General features: G+C 45.8%; 1 protein-coding gene across 2 annotated transcripts in view; it reads right to left on the minus strand.

Annotated features, from left to right (window-relative positions):
• The window catches only part of DNAH7 (dynein axonemal heavy chain 7), a 1,167,586-nt gene that overhangs the window by 1,020,820 nt on the left and 119,749 nt on the right, over positions 1–27,017 (minus strand). For both annotated transcript variants that reach the window (XM_069615701.1, XM_069615700.1), the window contains 3 exons: positions 17,994–18,113; positions 6,965–7,148; positions 5,404–5,583 (listed from right to left, as the gene is read on the minus strand). In XM_069615701.1, coding sequence (XP_069471802.1) covers positions 5,404–5,583; positions 6,965–7,148; positions 17,994–18,113 — 484 coding nt within the window. The remainder of the gene's footprint in view (positions 1–5,403; positions 5,584–6,964; positions 7,149–17,993; positions 18,114–27,017) is intronic.

Consider the following 27,017-nt stretch of genomic DNA (forward strand, 5'->3'; position numbering starts at 1 on the left):
AGTCCCCATTGGCTTTACTAGACCTAAATTTACTAACAGAACTAGTACAAACCATCTTATTGTGGACGTGCTAGTAGGGGTAATTCGATTACTCCTAGATCTGTTACTCGAGGGGGCACTGTCCCGTCCCCCCTCGTCGAGTTTTGGCTGGTGGCAGTGGAAACTACTTGTTATGCTCGACCCCAAACATAACCCTATGGGATCCGTCCCATTGTTAGAGATTGATACTTTTCCTCGTTAATCTCTAACATACCATCAGTTTACTTATCTTAAATAAGTTTACCGGATGGTATTTTCTGCCAGAACTCGGTTTTTAAAATGGCGTCTGTGTTCTTCTCTGTGACTCCTAAACCAAAGGTTGAGCCCTTTGTTCCACTTTTGGCGGGCCTCTGTACAGAGACCCTCCAAAGTGGTGCCATTCTGTCTGGGTTACCACAGGGGTGTGGGAGGGGGTTTAGGCACCCTGGACCGAGTTGCCTTGCCAACTCCGGTCGCACTCTGGTGTGATTGGCCCAAGTGGTGAGCCTCCCCGCTCACCACTTAGCGTGTGTTGATTGACAGCTAGGCTGAATGAATGGGGGTTTTCTGCATAAAAGCAGGGCTTTTGGGACTGGATCTTCAGAAGTCACCACAGGACCTAAGAATCCGACGAGGGTAACGCTGAGCCGACCTGCACGACGACACTCCCGGTGGAGCCCTGCGGAACCGACTCACCACTTCCCGACGACAGAGGAGATCTCCCTGCCGGAGAGTCTCTTCCCCTGACTGGTGGGAACAACCAGTCCCCTTTGCTTTTTCTTTGCCTCAGGACGCAGTGGTCGAATTGCCTGTGCAGAGCACCTCGGCAACCGGATAGCCACTACCCCTGTACCACGACCAAAAGGTGGTGCCTTGTGACGGAGCACTCCGCGGCTGGTCTCTTCCCTGGTGGTGCACCGGACTTCACTTTTCTTCGACGACAAGATCATCTCTACTCTTGGCAAAGACCCGACGTGCATCCACCACCAGGAACAACTGCCCCCGCCGGAGCGGTCTCCCCACAAACAAGGTACCGTGTCCGCCTGGCTTCCCTTTCGATCGGTTCGAGTGAGGTGTCTTAATCCTCTCCTTTCCGTTAGGTCGCCTCCAAGCTTTCTCACGTATTGTTCTGAACTGGTTCAATCTGCCGATAACAATTTGCTATAAAGACTCGAACGCATTTCCACTAAGAGACTTTTTGGGACATATCGCCTTGCCTCTCTCCGAGTGGGCCTGGCCTCTGAACTTTATGATCTATTGTGGTTCTTGCCTTCTTGCCTTGCATTTTTCCCGTGAAGTATTGAACTGTGTTGATTTCGTAACCGGCTTATTTTTCTCTCCCGTCCTAACTAATATTAGAGTGCCATCTAGGTTGAGGCATACACCTCTGTCTGTAAATAAGTGATGCTGGTAGAACCTAGACTTGTCGAAATATTGTTAGGGGGATTGATCATTTCTTCTTCGTAGAGTAATTGTGATTGAAGTGTTTGCCGTGATAGTGCCACAGTGTTTTCCATAGATGCTCCGTTATAAATAAATACCTTAATATCTTTACACTAAGCCTCGTTGCGTGTTTGCTTGTCTTACTGCGAAGAATTGCCCTATATTGTATACTCCACATACAGCTTAACTCTTCTTGAGGGAAGTCTGACTGCTCAGCCACAGCTACCAAGTGAATCTGTGTGGTACAGACTGCTACCAAGTGGGTTTACTGCCAAACATCTGTAGTCCTAAATCTTTTGCAGTGGTCCCAGAGGGAACCGCACAGGTTTCCGCCTAACAGGAGGCTGCCCCTGCACTGCTGGGGGGTGGGGGTGATGGGAGACATGAGTGGGGGCCTGGTGGAGGCTGCCCCTGCACTGCTGGGGGGTGGGGTGATGGGAGACATGAGTGGGGGCCTGGTGGAGGCTGCCCCTGGTGGCTGGGGGGTGGTGGTAGACATGGGTGGGGGCCTGGTGGAGGCTGCCCCTGCACTGCTGGGGGGTGGGGGTGATGGGAGACATGAGTGGGGGCCTGGTGGAGGCTGCCCCTGGTAGCTGGGGGGTGGGGGTGCAGGGGGACATGTGTGGGAGCCTGGTGGAGGCTGCCCCTGGTGGCTGGGGGGTGGGGGTGGTGGTAGACATGGGTGGGGGCCAGGTGGAGGCTGCCCCTGGTGGCTGGGGGGTGGGGGTGGTGGTAGACATGGGTGGGGGCCTGGCGGAGGCTGCCCCTGCACTGCTGGGGGGTGGGGGTGATGGGAGACATGAGTGGGGGCCTGGTGGAGGCTGCCCCTGGGGGGTGGAGGTGCAGGGGGACATGTGTGGGAGCCTGGTGGAGGCTGCCCCTGCACTGCTGGGGGGTGTCAGGGTCCGGCTTGACTGAATTCCACAGGAGCTGATGCTGGCCCCACAGACCCTCACCAGGAGTTCACCTCTCAACCCTTAAATATAAGCTGAGCTGAAAACCCCAAGAAAGGGAAAGGGGAATTTGGAGAAAATCACAACGGAGACACTGCAGCCCTGCAACCGTCTGGTAGGCTCTGGTATCTGTGGTAAACAAATACAGCTGGTTACTTATATGATAAGAAAAACTTCTTTTCTAAAATTATTCTAAATAAACTCTAAACTCTTTACCTCTTAAACCTCAGTAAAAGACTTAGAGGCTAGTAATCTGTGTGGAATATCTTGTAAATAATATCTTGTGTTGTGCATATAGTTCAAGCCACTCAAGTCTCTTTATAATCCTAAAGTGATGGCCCTTGCAAACACCTTTTCAGAACTAGATATTCTTCTTGCTTCAAAGTTCTTTTAACTTTATGTAGTTTTCAATGCTTTTATAAATTGCAGTCTTTCTCTGAAGTATTGAATTCCATTTGCATAAATTACATTAAATAATATTGTTTAACTTCCTGGAATACTGCTTTCCTTCTGCGTGTGAATTGTTTCCTTATTTACACAAAGAACGTATCGTTTCTTCCTTGATAAGCGTGTGCGATAAACACGTGAAATCAGAAGACATGAAGAATTGTCCTTGCGTTTAAAATACACACGCGATTCTTTACCAAACCCGCGCGCGTGAAAAAATACATAAACGCGATAAAAATAACACGCGCTAGTTAAAATGGACTTGCGCTCTATCGCTACCGAACTCACGTGGAGAAACGAAACGTATTTCACGTAAAACAGTTCACGCATTTAAAACAACTCGCGCTTCATCAAAATGGACTCGCGCTCTATCGCAAACCAACACGCGCTTTCTCATGAGATGTCTTTCACGTAAAAAATGTACACGCGCTAAAATTCACTTGCGCAATTCATTTGGGCACGCGCTCTATCGCTCTGAATACCCGCACGCATTCAAAAACACTTAAACGACGACTTGCGAGCTCACGCACACATTAAACAGTCTTGAAGAACATTACACGCAGTTAATTAACTTTAAACTCCTACGCACTATCTTCAAGCTTGTTTTCCTTATAATAACTTTAACTGTAAATGTCTCTTTTCTCAAATGATTTTGAAACTTGTTAACTCTTTAAGTTTTCTTATAAAAGAAAATGAAAGTTCACTGTGACAATCTTAAAATCTTTAAAAGAACGATCCCACCTGATGTCTTCTTGTTCAAACTGGGTCAAGCTAACGATATTCTTACTTCTTTGGTAGATTTTCTGAGCTCTGAAAAGGCCTTACTTAAGGAGCTTAACTAATGTACAACCACTGAATTTCTCTGGATGAAAGGCAGTTTAGAATCTTGCTCACCTCCCAAGAATCAAACCCATTGTCCTCTCCACCAATCAGGCAAACCAAACATATAATTGTTCCTTTAACCAATCAGATTAAGTTTCTTTCGCTCCATCTTGACTTGGGCAAGCACAATGTTAATTCTATGTACAAACTCTTCCTGTTACTAACCCAGCCAGTTCTGAAAGCACAACTAACCCAGCCAGCTCTGAAAGCACAATGTTAATCCTGTTTCTCTTCCTGTTACTAACCCAGCCAGTCCTGACAGGGGGTGGGGGTGATGGGAGACATGAGTGGGGGCCTGGTGGAGGCTTCCCCTGCACTGCTGGGGGGTGGGGGTGCAGGGGGACATGGGTGGGAGCCTGGTGGAGGCTGCCCTTGCACTGCTGGGGGGCGGGGGTGATGGGAGACATGAGTGGGGGCCTGGTGGAGGCTGCCTCTGCACTGCTGGGGGGTGGGGGTGATGGGAGACATGTGTTGGTGATCAGTAGTGCAAGGTGACATGTGGGTTGGCTGGTGGGCATGGCCATGGTGGATGGGTTGCCTGTGGGACATGAGCAGGGGTGCAGGGTAGTACCCTGTGGTGTGGTCAAATAGGCACTTGTAGTTCGCAAAGCAGCCTCTGACTGCATACACTTTAAAGATGCTATTAGCATATAAAATGTACAGCAGTGGCGTTTAGTGGGCTGCAATGAGGTAGAAAGCTTTTTCCAAATCAAAGGCAGTGCAATGATGCTCTTAATCAGATTCATGCAATACAATGCTAAAAACACAATTAATGTTCAAAACCAAAAACCAATCCTAAGCAAATTTAGAATAAGTCTAAAATAGAGCAAACAGAGATTTCACAGCACAGAGACCCACAATAAAATTAGATAAGGCCGAAAGTGAAAGGGGAGTAAACAGACTGGCTTGTAGCAGTTGCGCCAGCACTGTGAAGATAAAATGCCAAAAAACTATTTTCAATAAAGATTTACAGAATGAGCTGGATTCTTGCAGATATTCGTGACACGCATATGTAAAGGACACTTAACAATTCCCTTTCAGTTGCTAAAGTTTAAATGTAAACTTAAGAAAAACTATTGGTTAACCATGTATATCCCAATGCCAGCCTCTGTTTCGATGATACTGAATTAATCCAGGACAGGTAGAATTCCCAAAATACTTAGGACCTCAGTATGGCTATGCTGTTAACAGTGAAGACATGTGGCATTTTAAATGCTTGCTACTTTTAAAATACCACATAATTAGGAGTTTTGACTACATGTGCTATGTTCAGCTTAGTGTACATAGAAAGTACAGTATGTGATAAATATGGGCTATATTACTAATTTAGCAGTTTCTATGTACCCATGTCGAAAATGAACCATGCCATCTGAAGTCATAAATAAGTGCTATTTTAAACATAGATGTTATAATACAACACATTTTTACAGTTGTCACCATACTCAAAAGGAGGCCCTCGGTCTTCCTTTTGTCCTTAGTATTTATTCTTTGGTATGTTACTTTTTTTTAATTTCAAAGCGTTTTTTCACTCTGTGTTTTTTCAATTAATTAGACTGGTGTGAACTTCAAGCATCCATTCATTATTATAACATATGGTGTTTATTATGACAATCTAAAGGACATTTCAGAACATAGCAATAGAAGTAAACCAACTTCTCACCCATTCGGAATAAAGTTTTGTCTCTACTCTTGGCACAAGGTTCACAGCTTTCATCATTACATCAAAGGCATTCAGCAGGACAATCTCATAGTCCTCGAAGGTTGGCTCAAACGTAATGGATCCGTTGTCAAGGATCAGTCTCGTGACGAAGCCTGGGTGTTCAAAGGCACGGACAGAATCCTGAAAAACAGGAAACAATTCCCAAACTGTACCTTTTCATTAAGAAGCCAAGCAAGAAATAATGATCTATGGCCACATAAGATGGGCAATTTAACATCAAGGTTTGTATTTTTTTTAAAAAAAGCCTTACAGCTTCAACAGGGAGGGCACTGATCGGTTCTGTCCATCTCCTTTCCCTCAATAATCTCAGAGGCTCCCGATTCAAACTACTTAATATCCGAGAGACCCCAAATCCTGATTTATTTTACATTACCAATCATAATGGCACTGCCTCGTGCTAAGGTGTCAGCTCAGACACAGAATATATTAGTTTTGTGGCACTATTCTATAGGAACCACATCTTTACTGCAGCGACCCATTGACAAGGATTGGCAAAGACAACACTTTGGGCTTTTTTGTATTTTTGTATGGGCATGGGGGGGTTGGCATTTTCGAGGTACTGCCATAATGGAACTAACTGGCCATAAGATGAAAACAGCTGGTAAATTGTGCTAGTACGGTATACTATGGCAGTCTAACAAATGCCTATACCAGAACCAAAACGTTTGGCTTTGCCAATGCTAGTGCTAGTGCTTAACAGGATTTCAGTGCAATGAACAGATGCAAGGGTGAGAATACTGCTTATAAATCAAGTGGCCCAATGCATAGTTGTTTAAGACAGTTTTATTACATAAGGAGCTGGTTTCACTGGTTTTTAGCTGCAATTAAAGTAGACTTAAAGAGATTCCCGGAGGGAGTGGCAACGAGTGAGTGGGAACGGCCATAGGGAAACTAGCACAGCTTTGGTCAGTCAATGGGTGGGTAAATACATAAACACATAAAGGTGTAAAGGCAGTGCTTTCAGCACTTCCTAAAAGCAAAACTAAAACGCTGCTTCTAGGTTAGGGGCCTGCAACCTAGAGCTCTCCAAATGTGTTGGACTTCAACGCCCATGATCCTTCCCTATTGACTTTCTTTGTTAAGGCTGATGGGATCTGTAGTCGAACATTTCTGGAGAGCCAAATGTTTCAGACCCCTAAGTGAAAATATAAACATATATTCAAGTGCATATTAAACCAACAAAATTAAACACATGGATGTGCTCGGCATTTAGACAAGATATTTTAAAGATTCAATTGGCACAGACCTAAACTCTCTGGGCTGCAATTCCACAGCATGGCCTCAACCATATTACATTTACCGACTACATTTTAAAGACATGGTAAAATAAACGAATGAATCTTAATGATCCACAAGAGAATGTCTAGGAAAAACAAAAACATTCCTGCGCCTCAAACATGCCTGACATTCTGAAAAAACAACAATTTCCAAGATCCCAACATTCTGAAAAAATAACCACTCCCAAGATACATAAAAACTACCACCAAGGGTGTTCACTTACTGGAGACTGAACAATCAGATCAGTGTAGTCCTGCATGGAAAGCAGGGCTAAACTCTGCAGCTGCCCAGTCATCAACGTTGCAGCGCAGTTGAAGAAAGATTCTAGTTTGGCACTGTTGGCGTTGCTTGGCACTTGCTTTCGTTTGTTCCCTTGGTAGTAGATATTTTGAACTTCAGGAAACCACCTAAAATAAGAGATTTTTGTTTGATTTTAGAAGCGCTCATATGGATTCCTACTACTAAATGTGCAACTCCGCTTTCTGCGTGTACCTCTGAGGTTTTAAAGACCTTGGTGCATAAATTGAGGGAGCACGAGAAGGGCACCTCAAAGAAGCACAGTGTGCTGTTTTAAGTGCCCTTTCCCAAGAGAGTTGGTTAAGAGCAAATAGGTCTGCTAAAAGTTCAGAATCTTCTGTGACATCTGGTAGTTCCTGATAAATAGAATTTTTAGTGGTTACTATACAGAATGGGTTCCATGTAATAATGTCCCCTCAAAAATATCGCCATGCAAAAAAAAAAAAAAAAAGAAATTCGCCGAAAAATGGGGACATTACTACATGGAACATGCAGGGGACACCCCTGCAACACCCAAACCCTTTTTTATTTTTCATGGGGAGTGGGGGACACCCCCGCATCCCCTGCTGCCCCTGTCCCTGTATATATGGTCACCTATATAATGTCGCCACAACCTTTTCCCGGCAACATTATATACAGTGACTATATATATATATATATATATATATATATATTTGGATATATATGGATATTGTTAGCTGATACCGACAGAACGTGGGTGTTGGTTAGTGCAGAATAAACCTGTGTGTTACGATTCCCTCTTGTGACATTTCCACTGTTCTTATTGAGCCTATTCTCACCAGTGACTTATTGCTCATTGTTAAGATGGGTTTGTAGAATCTACCCTGGGGTGGATTTTGAAAGCCCACCCTATTAGAGTGAAAAGTAAGACGACCCCGATGTCTAACCAAACTCAATCAAGGTAGGTAGGGTAGCAGCACGGCTTAGGCTGAGGAGGGCGTGAGCGTGCTGCAGGGCTACAATGAAACACACATAGCACTCCAATAATTCAAGTTAGACAGAAGATGTACAAAAATATCCAGTTATTTATGAGGTCTTTGAATACACTCTACACAATGAAATCCTCAGGTAAGTATTGTCACACTACTACTATATATATATATATATATATATACACACACACATTCATTGTACCTTTAAAACAGTTATACAAGCGTCAGATATTTTAAGAGAAACACATGAAGTACCTGTGTATGATAAAGAAAGTGAGAAAAAGAGTAAATAGTGATTTAGAACCAGTTAAGGTAAGTAACTAAATCATTAAAAAAACAGATAGAAAACCCATCAGAAAACCTAGATTAAGGTGCCTCATTCTAAGTAAGTCCACTTCTGCTAGAAATTGGAGCGTAGTGCCCAACGGTCACCAGTTTCACAAAATGTAAATAAGAGGGTTTACTACGTGATTCATGAAGAAGAGTTGCCAAAACCAGTGGTTGCAGGTAAAAAATAAAGAATTAGAAACAAAAAGGTAAGTAAAGTCCTTACAGACTTCTCTGCCAATCCCACTGCACTAGGGGAAGCCTATAGGTATTCTCAACCAAAACACCACCGATCTTCGTCAGTCAATGGAAAGATGGGTTTGGACTTTATGCCCATACAACCCGATGGTGGTTGGGGTAGGACTAGGTAGGAAAACTCATCCTCTTACTCCGATGTCTTGCAGCAACCACTACATGGGTTCCTTAATCCACTGGAGCTACTTCGAGACTTTGTCCGGTTGAGGGAGGTCCAGATGCTGCAGGAGTAGCTGTCACTTTCGGTGTCGGGATTGAGTATAGCTAGTTAGTGATTCCAGGTTCTGACAAGATGGTTCTGGAGGCTGGACACTCTTGGCACAAGATGAAGACCTCCATGGAGGAGGCACCCCCAGTCAGAAGGGGTGAAACTGAAGGGACATTCATCCTCCAGAAATTGAAGCCCTGTAAAATTCAAAGGCAGATCTTGGAGGGTATGCAGTCTTTCCATCGATTTTCAAACTTCATTTTTTCAATCGAATGCGTGTGGGGTAAAGGGTTCATTTTGTTTGGGGTGAGTTTTAAAAAGTAAAAAACGGGGAGTTGTTGGGGACCCACCCAAAAAATGCAAAGAAAATGCATTTGATGGAAAGATTTTCGTTGGAAAACGGTTGATGCAAAGACTAGTAACCATCTTGGAGCGACGACCAGTTTAGCGAGGTAGCCCAGTAGAGAGCTGGTCAGTCACCCAGGGCGTCCAGGGACACTTCCAAAGACTCAGCAGGAAAGGATCCTTGAGCAAAGGTTGGGACAGGTTGTTCCCACAAGTCCAGGGGTTGAAGCACTGGTAAGTGCCTTTTGAAGATCTGTAGAGAGGATCAGGGCTTCCCCAAGACTTGGATGGAGACAATACTGGTTGGTTGCAACAGTCGTCTGATGTTGTCAGCAGGTTGTGCTTCTTTGTAGGGGTCTTGCCTCTAACAATGATCTTTCAAATGGCTGCAGGAGCAGTGGCAGAGCCAGGGAATCGGAAGGGGGGCAGCCGACCCGGTACCCAGTGCACCCCCCAGCCTCCTGCTGGTGCCCTATTATCCAACGCCGGCATAAAAAGCTGCCTCTGCTTCTTTGCAGGAGTCCTCGGTCTATCCTGGATTTGACAAGTGTCACCCCAAAGCCCACCAATGGTAAGAATCTGCACCCTTCAAACTGGAAGGGGCTGTCCAATCACGGACAGTCTCTGGCCACCACATCTACCCAGCAACAGAAATACTTTGGCTTGCATGTTGACCTGCTCTATGCTTCTTTTTCTCCTTTTCAGACCACTTTCACTTATTGGCATGAGAAGCGAAGCCAAGCCAGGATTTTTCTCTCCCCACCAGTCCTGGTGCTTGAAGAAAGTCCCTGGTACAAATAAAAGTCCTCACCATCATGGGAATGGAGACAGTAGAGGCAGTGTTTGTGGGGTTTCTCTGGTCTATTGCTCTTTCTGGGGCACAGTTTAAAGAGCAACATCTTCTTTCATTCCTGTCTAGTCATAAAGGCTAACGGCCACAGCAGTATGCAGCAGACTGCTGAGCCTTGGCACAGTCAGCAAAAAACATGAGCTCTCTCCTAGTGGTTCCCGACAGCCACCGCTACTGCAGAGCATATGTGGGTCCGTTGCTATGGCAGCGCTGGCATTTGTACCATCCCCAACCAAGATGGTGCAACAAGTCCAGTCTATCATGGTCGAAGCAAGCAGATGCATCCCAAAGTGCAATTGTAAGATGGTGACCACAACATGGATGGGACTGGATAAAACAGAGTTTAATGGATATAAGGAACTCATGGTGGCAACAGAAAAACAGATACAAGTGATCACAGTTCAGGGATTTTTATTAAACTGTAAAAATGGGTGGGATAAACACCTAGTCTACAGTTCAATCTAAGATGGGAGCAAGCTACAACCATCAAATAATAAGACAGTCCTAGTGGCGTTGAGTCAAATAAAAGGGCCTATACTAACAAAAATAATAACTATTGCCAAACCTTACAACTAAATACAAAAGAGGGTGGGATAATGTTCACAATAAAGAAATAAGTGTTCACAAATGATAAGTCAGGATGTGGTAGCGGGGGTCTCCCTTCCGCACGTTTTGAGCACGCAACAAGGTGGGACTCCTGAGCACAGCAAAGTCTCGAGCTTTCCCAGCACGAGATGACAGTTCCGTTCCCAGGTATCAGGATCTTTGGTGGTTAAGTCTCTTTTCTATAAAAAGTCTCTTGCCTCCGAGGCCTGATGCTTGCAAAAATAATAAACAAAAAGTTCCTTTCTGCATGTATGTTGGGTGATGACTTTTCATCCCTGGATCCCCCTCTTCCGGGCTCAGATCCACACAAATATCCTAGCGATATCAGAGCCCTCGGAGGTGCTTCAGAGAAACTAGCATGTTCAAAATTATAAACAAAAAGTTCCTTTCTGATTGTACTCGGGTGATGATTCTTCACCCCTGGGACTCCCTCTTCCAGACTCAGACCACTCTTGAATATTTGCCTCCCTCCCTCGGGTTCACTGTGGCTTTTTCTCAAAACAACTTCACCTGTGGCATTCACAAGCCTTCATGTCTATTTAAACAGTTCCCTGTGGACATCCCTCTGTCAGTTTCACTCCTGTCAACACACTCTTCATTGGGACTTCAGACTTCGCCCTTTTTCATCGGCATCCCTCCGTCAGATTCACTCTTGCCAACTCACACAATTCTTTCTCTTTCCTCACTATGCGGCATTCATCTTCCTTAGCTTTCCATTTACGCGTCGGTCAAAAACTTTCGACTGTACTGGGGATATTGCTAGATCCCTGTATGCCCACTTTGACCTCTTCCTTGCGACTCTCCTAAGGTCTTCTGGTATTGGTAGTTTCAACAAGACAGAGAATCAACCATCGTCTCTTGATTAAACACATGTGGTGCCAAACCCTTCTACAGCTGGTTTTCCCCTAAAACGTTACCAGTTCTTTGAACTTTCCTTAACTTGGCTTTTGCAACTTTCATTCAACACAGTTCAGTTTCTTATCGATTCTCCCCTCGACTCACCGGCTTGGCTTTTCTGTGCTTTGGAGTCAAGGACAGTACCACGGTAGTAAGCATCTCGCCCTGTCCTGCATATCAGCATAAGAGGACTTTGTGTACCGTTCACATCGGCTGCAACACACGCAGGCTATTGTCCATGGTCTTACGATTCATTTCATGGAGGTTTTGCGGGTCTGGGTCTGAAAGGACAAGGTCACTTCTGTCCTTGTCGCCCCTTCGGTTCTCGCCACCTTTCTTCTCCTCTCGAATTGCTGTACCGAGATAGCTGTCTCATTGTGCGGTCTGCTTTGCTCGTAGTGTGCTCTTGTGCTCCACCTTTCATCCCTGTGGGGACGGCAAAGGGCCGTCGGGTGTGTGATTCTGGTCAATTGGCTGACTTTGCCTGACCCTTGCATTGGGACATGTCAGGTAAACGGCTCTGGTGTTAGTCCGTTGTCTTGTCTTTCGGCACTGATTCACCCCCAGGAACTGGATCCAATAGCGATGGCCATGTCCTGGCCACCTGGATGACAGACCCCCGGGGACTGGACAGGGAGACACCTTCAGGTTTCTCACATGGAAGACAGGCACGGTACGTTTTGCGTTGCAAATCCACTTAACCTTTGAGTTGCTCTTACGCTCACTAGTGAACTTGTTCCTCCTCCTGCTGTTTCTAATGTTTGCCTTTCCCCTCCTTTCGGTTCTCCACTCACCCTGCATCCTGTATACTCTTTCTTGCCTTCAGTTCAGCTCCTGGTATTCTCTCACACCATTGTTCTGCACGTAAAGCCTCCAACTTCTTGCAGAGCTGCTGTCTTCAGTACGTGGATATCAACATTTCCTTCATATCCTGAACTCCTGGAATTCTGCTTTGGAGGTTTTTCCCTTTCACAAGGATTTTTCCTCAATTCGGACCTGCAATCCCTGGAAAGCATCCCCCTACCCTGCCCTAATCAGGATATGAGGTGGCTGCTCAGGGAGACAGACCCTTCCTTTTCCCACACAAGACCTAGGAAGGCCCTCAGGTAAGGCCAGTCACTAAGAATTCCTTCTCTAATGGGCAGATTAATAATCTGAAAGTGAAACTACAATCTGAAGAATGTGGGCTGGCAGCACTGGATGTGTCACAGTGGCCTGGCTGTGAATGAGCACTTAAAGGAGAAGTAGTCTGCTAATGCAGGCTAGTTGAATATTAAATCAATTTAAGTTAAATTACATTTCTGGGTGTTTCCAGCCTGCTGGTGTGAATATTCTAAAGAATGTGTATCTATAAAAGACCCAGAACTGGGCATTCTCCAATCTAAAAGGGAGACTCAGGTCCATACTCAGTCTTCCATGGGAGCTGCAGAACCCCACTGTTCCCCTTGTGGCACACTGCTCCCAGAATATCTGAGAGCACTTCTGGGAAGTGGTCACCCTGAAAGGAAAGGGGAAGTGGATAAAAAGAAATACACAGGTCTCGACTTCTTCTTTGTTTGCTGCAACAACCTGTTAAAAGAATAATAACATCAGTGGATTCTTCCCTTCAAAGATTTCTCCTTCCTATAATATTCCCCCTTCTCCTAAAAGTACCTGTGGTTCCTCAGCTAATGCCTTGAGGAAATGTTCTTGTGATGAAGGGTGAATCTCTATTCAGTTCTTCTATCAAATATTGTAAATATAAACTGAGGTTCCTTAATCTCTCTATGAGTAAATAAGTAACAGTGACTAATTCCAGGGTATCATCACTGCATCCATAGGGGGAGCCCCTTTCCATGACGCCAGAGAGGGGAGGCTGCACCCGATAGTTCCCCTAGGGGTGGTACTTATCTGTTGGATCTCATGTAAGCGGTAACCCCTTTTGGGATCAGTGGCGACCACATAGGGAGAATGCAGTATTCCCACCAATCACATAACTCTAGACCCCTTCCCATAGTTTTTCTTCACCTCACTCCTCTTCAATCCTACCCTCACACCCGATTTACTTTTCTAAGGCAGTCCAAGTAGAGAGTACCGAGACGAGGCAGATTCCTAGTGAGTTAGCACACTAGCACTCACTTAGTACTGAGACAAGGAAGAGGTGTGGAGCAATACAGAGTAACCATTGCAACCTCTTTTACCAGTCTAGTGGTTTACGGCATTTTATTGGAAGAAACCAGATAAAAACTGAAGTGGGGCTTTACACATTGTCAAGCCCTCTCTGGAGGAACCGCAAGAGTCAGCAGGAACTCAACGTGCAAGCGGATGCTGAACGGGACACCAGGAACAGGGAGAGAGAGGCTGAGGCCGGTCCAAGACGTGCTTACCACACAGCCCGCAGGCAGACTAAGACTCTGGGCGCCCCAGAGACCCAAGAAGCGCAAGAGTGCAAGAGCAGGCTGTCCCGGAAGGAAAGAAGACAGCAGAGCTGCCACAGAGCAGGGGAGGCCCCAGGAAGGTGCCGGAGCCCCAGGAACGAGCCCAGCTGACTCAAGGGAGCCAACAACTGGGCTAACCACACCACAAAGAACGCGGGTAGCCCAGAAGGCGCTGAAAGCTCAGGGAGGTAGTGGCACGGGTTGGTAGGCTGGAAAAGGAGTGTCTTGGACCCTAATGCAGTGGGAAAAAAGCATAGAAGTACATGGAATTGTACTAAGGTTGGCAAGGGAGTGAACCAAGCCCACGTAAAGGAAAGCTAAGATCGGAATTGCGAGTCTTGGACTTGCACCCAAAAAAAAGGGAACTGGAACTTGATGGACAGTTTATACAGTGCTTAGTAGGTTAGTGAACCAAGCCTGTATGACCCACAGCAGCTTGGGAAGTATCCAGGCTACTTCTCTTCATCGCAGTACTTGGTTTAGAGGGAACCAGGACTGCCCACCAGTTTGGGAAGCATCCAAGCTAATCTTCTTCATCACAGTACTTGGTGAGAGGGAACCAGGTCTGCCCATCAGGGTCAAGGACCCACTACAGCTTGGGAAGTGCATCAGGCTACTCTTCTTTGGTGCAGTACTTTATTAGAGGGAACTAGACATGCCCACCAGGGTCAGGTACCCACTACAGCCTTGGAAGTGTGTCCAGGCTATTCTCCTTCATCGCAGTACCTGGTGAAAGGGAACCTGGTCTGCCAACCAGGGTCAGGGATCAAGAACAGCTTGGGAAGTGCTCCCAGACTGTTCTTCATTGCAGAATACAATGTGAGGAAGCCAACTAGGGCCTGAAACCCCAAGGAACTGCACTGTAAGCCAGAGGAAGGCTAGGGGAAAGGAGACATTTTCCCCAACAGCCAAGGAGTGGCTGAAACCATTGTGAAAGTCATACTAATACCAGAACTGTCTTTTTCCAGGGGAAGCAAGTAATCCCTCTGGACCAGGAGATCTCGGCTTTGATTTAGTTAGCTTAGCGTGTAAGGGACAGAGTTAGGATTTTGACACTGGACATTGGGACTTTTGCTTTGGACATTCTGATACTAATTATTTTAGTTCAGGCAGGGTGGAGCTAACCGCCATGCTGAGAGGACGTAACTTCTTGAAGCTCCCACAAGATCCGTTAAATGTTCCTTTTTAAATGTACTAAAAGTGCTTAACAGCTAAAGAAAACTTGTGCAGACGGTTGGAGAGGCAGCAGACTGATTGGCATCCAAGCCGGATAGCTTCCCCGCTGGGAACGGGAACCTACATAGAACCACCCGAAAGCAACAATGGCGGCCGGCAGAAGATGATGGCGGGTGGCTCTCAGGAGGACCCCAGGCATCTGAGGCATCATCGTGTAAGGCATTTGTAGAGCCCGACCAGGGCACCCCCGGCCTGTGCTGGGACGGCGAAGGCGAGACCACGAATGACGGAGGATGGTGAAGAAGGCGGAGCGGCAAGCAGCAGCCTGCCGGGCAAAGGTAACGTGAGCCGTGTAGAAGAGGCGCCAGAGGGACAGAAAGGGAAGTGGTCCCCTGATACACCTGCCCCCCCCCCCCTGTACCCAATGTAGCAGAGCACAGGGAAGAGAGGAAGATTCTGCAGCATGCAGCAGTGAATAGGCTGAAAGAGTGAGGTAGGAGGTACATACGTACAGCGGGACACACGCAAGCCCCCTGCCCCCCAGCAATAACAGGCAGTGCTGACGGGTGGCACACGGATGTTGGGCCCCAAGAGGGAGGCAGTATTTTCAGCACACAGGAGGAGAGCTGTGCGAGACGCGGCGCAAAGAGGAGGGAAGAGGGGAGTACCCCACATAAGCAGGGCTGGGGACCTGCAGAACTGGGCAGCAAGTGTGCAGAGAGGCAATTGGGACTTCATGAGTCGACCAGGGCAGTACCAAAGGAAACAATGGTGAAGTGCTGGCCCCCACCTGCATGAGACCACACGTTTTCTGCTCCCTTTCCTGAGATAGGGGCAGGAAGACCCGGGTGCCTGCAGCGGCAGAAGAGAACTCGGAGATAAGACTGCTGAAGCATGTGTGAAGCAGGGACAAGAAGGTGCAAGAAACACGAGGAGGCCAGAGGAAAAACAGTGATAGTAGACTGCAGAAGACGACACAAGGGACTGCATACATGTCGGGGAAACAAAATAAAGGGAAGGGAAAACAGCGGATGATGAAGGACTTTGCAAAGAAGCAGTGGAGCGCCCCAGGTTGTTCAAATGCAGGGACATTGGCAGAAAGTAATGCCTAAGGACCGTGGCAGGACGAGGGTACAATACTGGAATTATAATTATTATTATTTATTATTAAGCCATAACAGGCTTATAGGCCTTGTTAAAAAAAAATATTGATGCAGTGATTATTGATATGGGTCTGTTGCGACAAGATGTACGCTCCATAGCGGACAGGCTGAGCACAGTGGAGACACATTTGATGAAGACCAAGGTAGGGCAACCAGGGGATCCTTGCCTTGCAACCTCCAGACCCAATAACCACTGGCTTGCGATAACAAACAGCTACTTCAGTCAGCACCTTGGGGGGTGCCAGCACCATGTGGGGGGGGATTCATCACAGTAAGCCATAAAAAACAATGTCCATCCTTTTTTAGGGGAAGCAAATGGATTAGGTAGAGTTGCAGACCATACAGCTACTGTATAATGAACATTAGCACCTAGCAACATGGAATTTCTTTGAGCAAATCATAATCAAATGCTTCTGGGCATTATTCATCAATATACCATTGTTCCCATCAGCCCGCAGCAAGCCATTTACACCCTAGCCCATCACTGTCCCAGTCCAGCCTCCCCTCAACTCCTTGTTCCCATCCTGGCCTCTGCAGTGCCCAACGAGTGGATGAATGCTGCTCTGTGCCCGCTCTGGGTGCCCGCTCTGGGTGCCTCCATCTTAGGTCAGCTTCCGGTTGCTAATAGCATGTTCACCTGGAGCTGCTGGGCAATTTGGGATCTAATCCTCCTTTAGAGGTCTGTATATGCCCTTGATTCGCTCGAGTCCATAAGTCAGGCTTAAAGGCTTATAAGATCCTGTACTGCCCATAGCTCTGGGTACAAATTAGTAAGTAATGTATATAAGATTCAATATTGACCTTTTCCGATTGTAAGAGTGAGAAGCCGTCCATCAGAGATGCCACTTTTTCACACTCTCAAGGGATCTCCATCTTTCACATTACATTCAGAAATGCCCTTGCACATCCTTCACATGAGGGGAAAAATAATATTGGGGGGTGTTGTGTGCAACTGGTACCCCCACTAGTTCGGTGGAAGTGAAAAGTGTCTGATTTTCGAGATCGATCTCATAATCTTGCAATCCCCCCCCCCCCCAAAAAAAACGCATGCAGTCGCATCCCACAATCAGGCAGGAAATAAAAAGCAGGAGTTACTTAACAAACCGCCTGTTTTTAGTTTGAATTATGAAAATATTAATTATTTTCTTGGTATGAAAAAGCAAGACACATAGAAGTGGATACCACGACACAGCCTTCTACTATTCCAATTGCAATGTCCTTCCAACCAAGGATGGAGAAAACTGTTCCTCAATTTAACATTATTATTCTCGCTGAGGCCTGTAAACCCGAAGAGGAACCCTTGAATGCACGAGGCAGCGGAGCCCAAGGAGAGCATGGCCCCCAGGGTCAGGCAGGCCCTGATCACCACTAGCCCCGCAAAGACTCTGTGAAAGCGGTCTACACTTCCAATCTAACAAATCAAGCACCAAGGACCGTAATACTCAATCCAAAACATAATCTGTATTTAAAGTCTAACATACGATAATTCAAGGCAAATTATAAGCAATCCAGTAGTCAGTGCGTGCCATTGAGATATTCGAAATCAGTCTGCTCTGAAAGCAGCTCTCTCTTTCTCGCTCTCTCTTTAACACACACACACACACTCACGCTCAGAGACGTACAGGACACTCCCCCTCCCCTCACTCAATCCCTCCACACTCAATTCTTCCTCATTTCCGGTCCCACTGACCATGCTCCACCTTCTCTCTCCTCTTTTATAATTTTTAAGTGGAATACAAAGTTATGTCAAGAGCCTACTTTTTGAGTAGTTGATCTTTGGCCGTCTCAACATGTTTCATAATCAGATTTTGAAACATTGAAAGCTCCAGCGGCTCTTCACGCATATGAAACTCTTCCACATCGATCAAGCGTAAACTCCTGAAAGGCAAACAAATGCAAATTTATTCAAAAGGTATATGCCTACATCATTTTTTCAAATATGGCAAATCAATGAAGGTTTTTAGTTCATTGTGAGATTTTTAAATAACATCTCTGGCAGAAATTCAGAATATCTGTCTAGAAGTGCTCAACAGGAAAATCTATTTGCTCAATCAACATATTTGTGAGGAAGGTGTAATGGCAAGGATGCAAACTTGCATGCAACAAGCAAGGTTAGCTCAACACCTTCTTCAGGTACCAACACAAATAGAGGCAATCCTCAGAGAACACGATCAGGATGGAGGTATAACTCAAATCAGGCGAGAGGAGATAACGCTAAGAAAAGCCAAAGTCCCATGCCTGCAGTCCATATTCTAATCAACACACAGTTCCGAGGCATCTGCAACAAGGAAAGCATCCTTCACTGCATTCACAGGTTTTCAAGGTCGCAAAATCTCCTTTAGTGCCTGTGACTGATCAGCTGCCAACAGGTTCTGGCCTACAGAACCCCAGCAGGCTATTCTTTCTTAGTTTCTTTCGGTATCCTATAGCCAGCTTCTGCGTCAAGGCTGCTACGGGCTTTGTGCTCTGGTCTCTCTTTTAACTCTTTGCTATTGTGGCGTATTTGGCTTGGCCACCTCATGTTCTCTAGCTCTGCTACTGCTCATGTCCCTGCTACAACACCAATTCTCTCGAACCCTACCTTAACTCCCACACACTCAGTTGTTTCTGACTCTTTTTTATTGAGGGTCTGGTATGGCTTATTCCATTAAGAGTTCTGTTTGGTGGTTCAATTTCCCCATTATCCATAGGGCAGAGGTGTGTGACTGTTGTGGGTTAATTCATTACACCTCCTCTCCATTTGGGCCACTCTTAACGCCATGTTTGAAGCATCTGTCCATGATCCACGTCAGGGCTTGCACACCCAAGGTCGTCTCTCCCTTGTGAAGACTCAGAAGATGGAGGGGAACTGGGGATCTTGAGGAGCCAGTGGGGAGCCAACAGCTGTGAAATGTGACTCCTGGGGTTAATAAATGGAGTACGCCCCAGACATCAATCAGTCTGACCTTGGGCACCCTACCACAACCCCTGCGATCACCTTCAGACCAATATCCATAGCAATAGCTGCCAAGAAAAATATTGCATGAAAAGTGAACGCATGTGCCTTCTAGTACTACATTGAAAGCAGGAAATGTGTACAGAATACTGAGCTCACAGAGTCAAATGCTTTCTCTGGGGTAAAACCAGTAAGTCCACTTACAGAGTAAGATTCTTCGCTGACTTGTGAAATTCGATAAAGAGCTATTGCACAACCTCCTAGTGTCATGTTTAACAGTGGCACTACATATCACCCAACTAGTCAATTCTTCACTACTTGCAACAACCAAGCCCAAAAAACTCAAAGCAGTTGATTATAATTCCCATCCTAAACAAACACAATGCTAACACAGTTGTCCTGGCGAACTACAAATCAATATCAGACATTCGGTCAATAGGAAAATATATTGCATTGCAACACTCGCCACAAGGGAGCTCTCCATGCACCTGAAACTCGACCAATGGTTTAGCAGCTTTCAGTCAGGGTTCTGTCTTTAATGGAGAATGCAAACTCCACTGCTAACCATGAGAGAGGAAGTCCTGGCAAGAAGCCTACAGCAGGCATGCAGACCTATCCGAGCAGAACTCTATTCTGCCTTTCGACAACATCAATCATGGTCAGTTACTACTTGTTCAATGCACAGGTGTCAGAGGCACAGCACTAACATGATTCTCCTCCTTCCTTGATCACTGAAGGAGGCAAGAAGAGCATACATCTTCATCTGACACCCGACCACCAAATCCATTGTGCCCTTATCAATATTGAAAGAGAGCCTGTGCTCCTCTGATCCAAACCTACCCCATTGGCTACCATTTGTATGCAAATGATACTCATCTGAACATAAAACCTCATGAGTAAAGCAGTGCAAGAAAGCAGATAGGAACCTGACTTTACCATGTTCAATGATCTGTGACCAAAAGCAATGACTTCCCCTTGCATCCAAAACAGAGGTTCTTGTTCTGGACCCCACAACCACCACAGCCTTTCCATTCATAGATCTTCCATGAAGAGTTGAAGACGTAGCCAACCCAGAAAACGAAAACCTCAGCATGTCCCTTGACTCTGACTTGCCCTTTATCTCCCAAATGAACACAGATGCCAAAACTGCATTCCACCTCTTTGCCTCTTCAACAAAGTCCATCCTGTTCTCTTTCATGGCACATCCTTTTGCCTTGATCCTCACAATACCAATGTTTCACCTGAACAAATGTAACTCTCCTAATATAGTGCTCTGAGCATAATCCATGAATACATTTCCAAGCGTTCAGAGCTACACTGCCCTGAACAACCTCAGAAAGAAATGCTTTCAGTGTATCACCCTGACGTCAAAGAGCTTACATTGGCTCCCAATTAGGGAAAGAACCCACTTCAAAACACCATGGACAAACAACACATTACCACTCCTAAGTGACGATGCTCTCACACAAGGCTCAACTATAGGAAACAAGCTTCCTCCCTACCTCAGGCTTGAGGAAGACTTCCTTAAATATGGCACACACCTATAAACACTGGTAGGTAATCCCTGGCACAGCGGACAGGCTTCCTCATTATGAGGACGCAGGCTGTAGATACAAGATTCATGTGGGTCTTCCTGACTCAATCCTTTTTAGAAACTTGCTGTAGACCCTGAACTGTGATGCCTTTGCTAGTAAAAGGCCCAGTAAAATCTCAGCCAGAAGTCCACCAAACCCGGCTACAGTCTGAATGCTAAATATTCAACAAAATCTCCTGCACAAAGCCGAAAATGGATGAACAGGAGCTCATTCAAAGGGGTTTCTCTTTCGATAGGTGGAAAAAGAATCTGATGTGTAACTGGGTTGTGGAATGCAGTCAGGCAGCTCTTTGTGTGGTCATAATGGCCAGGATAGGAATGCGCTCTTAAGGGAGCAGGAGCTTTTCTGCTCAGTTTATGTTTAAACAGTAGGAAAACATTTATGTTTTGCTGGATTACTTGTAGTTTTTAATAATACTTAATACTTCTGGGCATTACTAGACTGAGAGGGGGGAATATTCCTAAGTATGTGAATTCAAAAAAGATCCAGTACTGGTGATCTCTGGTAACTGGTACACACAGCCACATTCATCCATGCAATCCCAAAACCTATTTAACACCATTTTCCCCTTCCACGTCCCACTCGACCCCCCCTCACCCTTCGTGGGGGGGGGGGTAGAGTGGGAAGCACCAGGGCAATACAGAAACCACTAATAACAAAAATGAGAGAATAATGCCCATATAACATGGGTGATTTAAAATGTCATTTAAAAATTCCTAAAATGTTCAACCAATAGATATATGTACCAATAAAGGGATGAGGGGTTATAGCATCACACTCTGTCCCAAGTCATGATAATATTTGGGTAGAATCTTGAAAGGGGACGCAGACAGGCTTAGGTTCTGTCCTGAATCTCATTTCCAATTGGAAAACTTTGTCTTTGGCTAAAATAGATAGATGTGTAGCTTTGTTAGCTTGAAAACCAAAAGGATGCAGATTGGGAAATAGATCCCTTATAGGTCTGTATTGGTCATCTTGGAGGATGTTGGAGAGCAAGCTGCTACCCTCCGGAGACTGCTCAACTTCACCAAAGGCTAGACTGAATACCTTTCATTTGTTCTAGAACTGTGAAAATGAGACATACTTCTGGGAAAATAATGGGCCTCATTATGAGTCCGGCGGTAGCCATGCCAGTAAATACCGTAGTATTTTTTTTTCCGGCGCCCGGCAATGGGGTCCTACCGGATCATTACAGCCCGGCGTTCCAAGTAATTCCCTGTTGCCGGGCGGCAGAAAAAATGACTCCCCTTTCCCATTCGATTCCCATTGGACTCAATGGGATTGGGGAGGACGGATGCATCAGCACCATGGTGCTGGTGCATCCGTCAAGGTCTGCGAGCGGGTGCCGTTCAGCCCACAAGGTCAGACCTGGTGGGCGGTAAGGCAACCGCTCGCAGACCTCAGAGTATGCAGGTCCGGTAGCAACGGGGCCGGTAGCTTACAGACACCAGTGTTACCGGATCGGCATACTTATGATGAGGCCCATTCTCCAGTGAATTGAGTTTGCCCAGACCTGAGTTTTGTAAAATCACCTCTCTGCCGCATCCTTGACCTAGTCACCAAAGGCGTAAAAAATGGTCATGTTGTAATGACGTAGATCTTAAAAAAGTAACAATATGCCAAATCATAAATACTGGTTACAGAGCATGGTTATTGTAACGGCAAAGGGGGAAATGTCTTATTCCAAGAGGGATGTTTATAGTATAAGGATTCAATATTGGGGTTGTTTAACATCTTATATATGTAATATTTGTAGTGCCATTGAGTGTTTTACTGCCCCCAACACATCGTCACAGGTTACATGTGATTTTAACGAATCACAACACAACAAATTATTTTTTAACAAACCAAAAATACCTAAATAAAAAAAAAAACAATGTGTTGTCTTTGTTTGGGGTTTTTTTTTTTGTATTCAAACATTTCCCCCACCCACAAAACGAATTCCCATTCCCAACTACATATATATAGTTTTAGAAAATTCTTAATTTTTTTGTAGGTGTTTTGGTTCGTTAAATATTCCATTTGTTATTTTTCATCAGTTAAAATCACTGCATACCATCTTCACATACTTGCACTGCCCTTTCATGTACAGTTTGTTCACCACAGTAAAAACCAATATGATTTTATAATAACTAGCCTCTCTTAGTTGGTTAGGATTAATGACAAGTCAATTTACCTATGTGTCAGTTTGGCACGCATGTGATAAGCTTACGATTGTCTGTTTTGACTTTGCAAAACTCCTAATATATTACTATAAACAAAAAGGCTTTATTATTCCAAACCCTATCATACATCATTTCAAGTTATGAGTAACAAGATAAAATGTAACTATCCCACAAAAGGATATATGCCTGTCTTTTGTTTCTTGTATATCCTGATGCACAAGGTTGCCCTTATCCAGGCCTGTCTTCTCACATACATACCTTGAGTCAAAGGTTGTGTCTGCCAAATGCAAGTTGATGCATTTCTGTTCAACTAGAAAATGTTTTTTAATCTCCAAACAGCAAGACTGTACTTGTAGGGACAAATACATTCTTGAAACTCTGGCACTAAAATAACTCCGCAATACACAACTAGCTAACTGCTTTAGGGAAACAGCAGAGAAGTAGTGCTTCGTATCTGTCCCAGGCAAAGGGCTCACAAGACGACTTGAAGAAAAGTTAAAAGATTCAAAGGGGGCTATTACACAACAGAAAACTAAAAGTTTATGGATAGCTGAGGTTGCCCGTTATGTACTCAACAAAACAATATGAAACAGCCTACTCTGTAGGACTGTGGGACCCAGTCGATTCTTTCCTCCAGAGGGAAACAAAGAGTCACCCCCCTGGTGTCTTGCTCGTCTAGACATGGGCCCTGCTTTAGAGACAGAGTCCTTGCAGGGGTATGGTGGGCCCTTGGGGTACTGAGCATAATCCTCTTGAAGTCTTCCCTGGGTACTACTCCCCCATCAAGCTGGAGGCCTTCCTAATGTCTTGGGTCTTAACCAGTCTTCCCTCACCTTGCACCCCTCCTCAATGTTTCACAACACACTTTCTTCCCCACTGCCAGTCTAGCCTCGGTTTGTTTCTAATCTCTGTTTGTTTCTCCCACTTTCTCTCATTCTCTCTTTTGTCTCTCTCTAACTCCCGCTTTCTCCCTCTGTCCCCCCCTCTCCTTTTGTCTGCAGCTTTTCCTCTGGCCTCTCCTGGGTGCTCCTTCACTTTCTCTTTAACCTCTTCCACTCCTCCTCTTGCCTGATCTTTTCAAGCTCTATCCCATCCTTTCCTCCCCTCTCTACTGGAGGTCTGACCTCTTGTTCCTCAAATTGGCTCCTCTCCTCCAAGTCCTTTCCTCCTCCCTTTCAAGATGTTCCAACCCTCCTCCTCCAGGCTGCTCCACTCCACCACACTCTAGTTCTCACTTCTTTCTCCTCTAGACTGCTTTTCTCCTTCACCACCTCCTCTTCTAAACCACTTTCCTCCTAGCTGCTCCACCACATACAGCCTCTATCCAACTCCTGAATGCCAGACGTCTCGTTTTCTTCTACCCATTTCATCCACCAGTGTTCCTCCCATGGGATGATTAAGTCTTTCATAGGTTTTAGATGTTCGCTCCCAAAGTGCTTAGCTATTTTTGACCTGCAAAAAGGGGCCAGAGCAGGTCTCCTCATCAAGGATTTACTAGGCGTGGCAGAATCTTGGATCCAGATGGCTTTGGGTTGCTCTCACCCGCAACAGGCTGGTTCTAAGCACCTTCTGAATCAAGTCGCTTAAGAGTACTTGCCTCCGTTCTTGCTGTGCTTCGCAGGCTCAGAGTATGAAGACTCAGGAGTAGAGGCACAAAGGACGCCTTCCGATTGCCTATGCCATTCAAACCATCTTTCGCGTTTCCAATTCAGAGCTCCATGGACACCAACGGTAACAGTTCCACAGCTCAGATGGGTATAAACAAAGTCATATTTCTCTTCTTGAATGTTGCTCACGTTTGTCTTACTATACTTTCTGGGGGTCTCAAATTCAAGGGGCTCCCTGCCTTTTCTACAGCTTTTTCATCGTTGTTATCCAGCAAGGGGCTTTTCTGGGCTATGGAAGGGGTTAGTGCATCTGTTTGCCAGACAGCACTCTGTGAACAATATTGACCCACTTTTCCATCTGAATCGTCTATCCCAGGGTGTAGGTTCTCTTGTTGTTGAGGGCTAGTTCCTGAGTCATAGATTTTAAGAGATCAAGTTCCCAAGAAAGTTTTCTCTGCCCTCTGAGGTATACTCTTCTGGGCTAGCCAGGGGCGGTTAGTATCGAGGGACAGAGTGATGGGTGCAATGCTAGTGATAGACTGGGGAGCTTGGTAGAGTAATATGTGTACCTCCTTTGGTCCTTTACATCACAGAGTGGGTGGTGGCAACCAGCCCAAAAGGTCACCTGATTAGCATTGTCAAGCCTATGGCATGAGCCATCGTCACATACTCGAACACCTCCTTCAGTCCAGAGCGCCTGTGAAGGCGCTCCATAATCAGCACTGATGGGAGTGCTTTGGTACTACCAGTACCTCCAAGGATACAGAGGCAAAGCTGCTAGGATCCCAGCATGAATCAATCAAACACTGTCAAAATGCAATTGGAGCATGATAATGCTCACGTTGAAAAATGGCAAGAAATTAAAAAACAGGATGTTTTGGGGTTTGTGAAACCCACTGCCTGTGTCTAAGAAAGCACACCACCTCTTCAAATTCTACAGCACAGGGGTTCTAAAGTATTACCCACCCAGAAACCTACTCCAACTCAGTCATCTTCCAGTCTAAGATTGCCATGGGCTATACCTGTAAGGGGAGGGAGTTCCTGGCGTTTTGAAAGGCAAACAAACTCATAGTCCAAGGACATAATCAGGGGTGCTCCCCTTAACAAAACCTTTGATCACTCATGGCTACTGGCACAAATTCCATAGATCCACCTGACGGACAACCCGATTAATTTAAACTGTCAAATGAACATCTGTGATTGGTTTCCCAACATGTCACATAAAGGTAGGTCCTCCCAAGTTACTTTACCTTTGTGAGCTGTAAGGGTGTAGAAGTAAGAGACCAAGATATTGGTGGCATGTTGATTGCAACAAACGCTTATTAAAGGATTAAGGGTTGGAAACATGCCTCTCTGTCCCTAAAGCTAAGAGGAGTTTCCCTACCTCGAAGTAATCTAATGGGTCTATCCATATGTCAACCAAAAATAAGTGCACTTTTGTGTCAAAACCCTACTTCTAGCTCCCACACAAATAAAACTCAAACTAAGGTGCAAGTGGTTCTGCTTCTTTTCAGTGGCTTCAAATATCATTTTCCTAAACTTACTAATGAAAACTACAATCCCCATAATTCCTCCCCTCTGTTCTTTTCTAAAGTCACTGAGACGAGGAGGAGAGAGATTGGGAGGATGAAGATTACCAACAGGGATCCACAGACACAGAAAACAGACTCTCCCCTTTCTACAGCAGACTGTCCCAATAATACAGCCAGGTTAAGTCAGGCCTCCCTCTTTAATTACTCGCACCTGACTCCACTTTGTTCTCCCAGGCAGCATAAAAGGCGGAGCAACAAAGCACACTTTGAGTGAGTCGGGGATGCTGGAAGGTGCCGGAGAGAAGGAGAGAGCCCTAGTGAGCTACAGAAGCCAAGGAAGACCTGGAGGAGAATACTGCCCAAACACTAGCCCTGCTATTTGAGAGGAGACTGCAGTGTGGAGTCGGGAGCTGGACTTCCAGAAGGCAAGACCAGGGGCAACTGGGGTGACCTGGTTGTACCTACAGCAGGACTCCTCTCCTGGGGCCAGACAGGTGCACCCAGCCAGGTCCATGAGGGGCAGGAGGTAAGACCCGTACCTCATTGAGACATCCCCCTTGTGGCTCCTACAACTCCCAAGACATGAAATGCTGTTTTTTGGGAGCTGTAAGTGGGAGCAAAATTCTCACAAGTGCATTCTGGGATTGAGAGTCCAAAAACATACTTTTTAAGATTGTGAACATTGTGAGAAGGGTCCGAGCCTGGCAGAGGGAGACCCCTGTGAACTTTGTGAGAAGGGTCTGAGCCTGGCAGAGGGAGACCCCAATTTTGTGAGAGAAACTAGCACCAGAGATCGAGTGGTACGGCACCACGTGGGCGCTCATTCCAAGGTCTCTGAGTGGCACCCCTCTCCCGAACCAGGAGAAACAACAGGTACCAAGAGGCCTTAGGGGAGGCAGCTGTGAGGTAGAGTGGTCTTACGAGGGTCCAACCAAACCCCTTGTACAA

The sequence above is a fragment of the Ambystoma mexicanum genome, chromosome 9, assembly GCF_040938575.1.
Source record: "Ambystoma mexicanum isolate Mex_15411 chromosome 9, UKY_AmexF1_1, whole genome shotgun sequence".
In the NCBI taxonomy this organism is placed as follows: Eukaryota; Metazoa; Chordata; class Amphibia; order Caudata; family Ambystomatidae; genus Ambystoma; species Ambystoma mexicanum.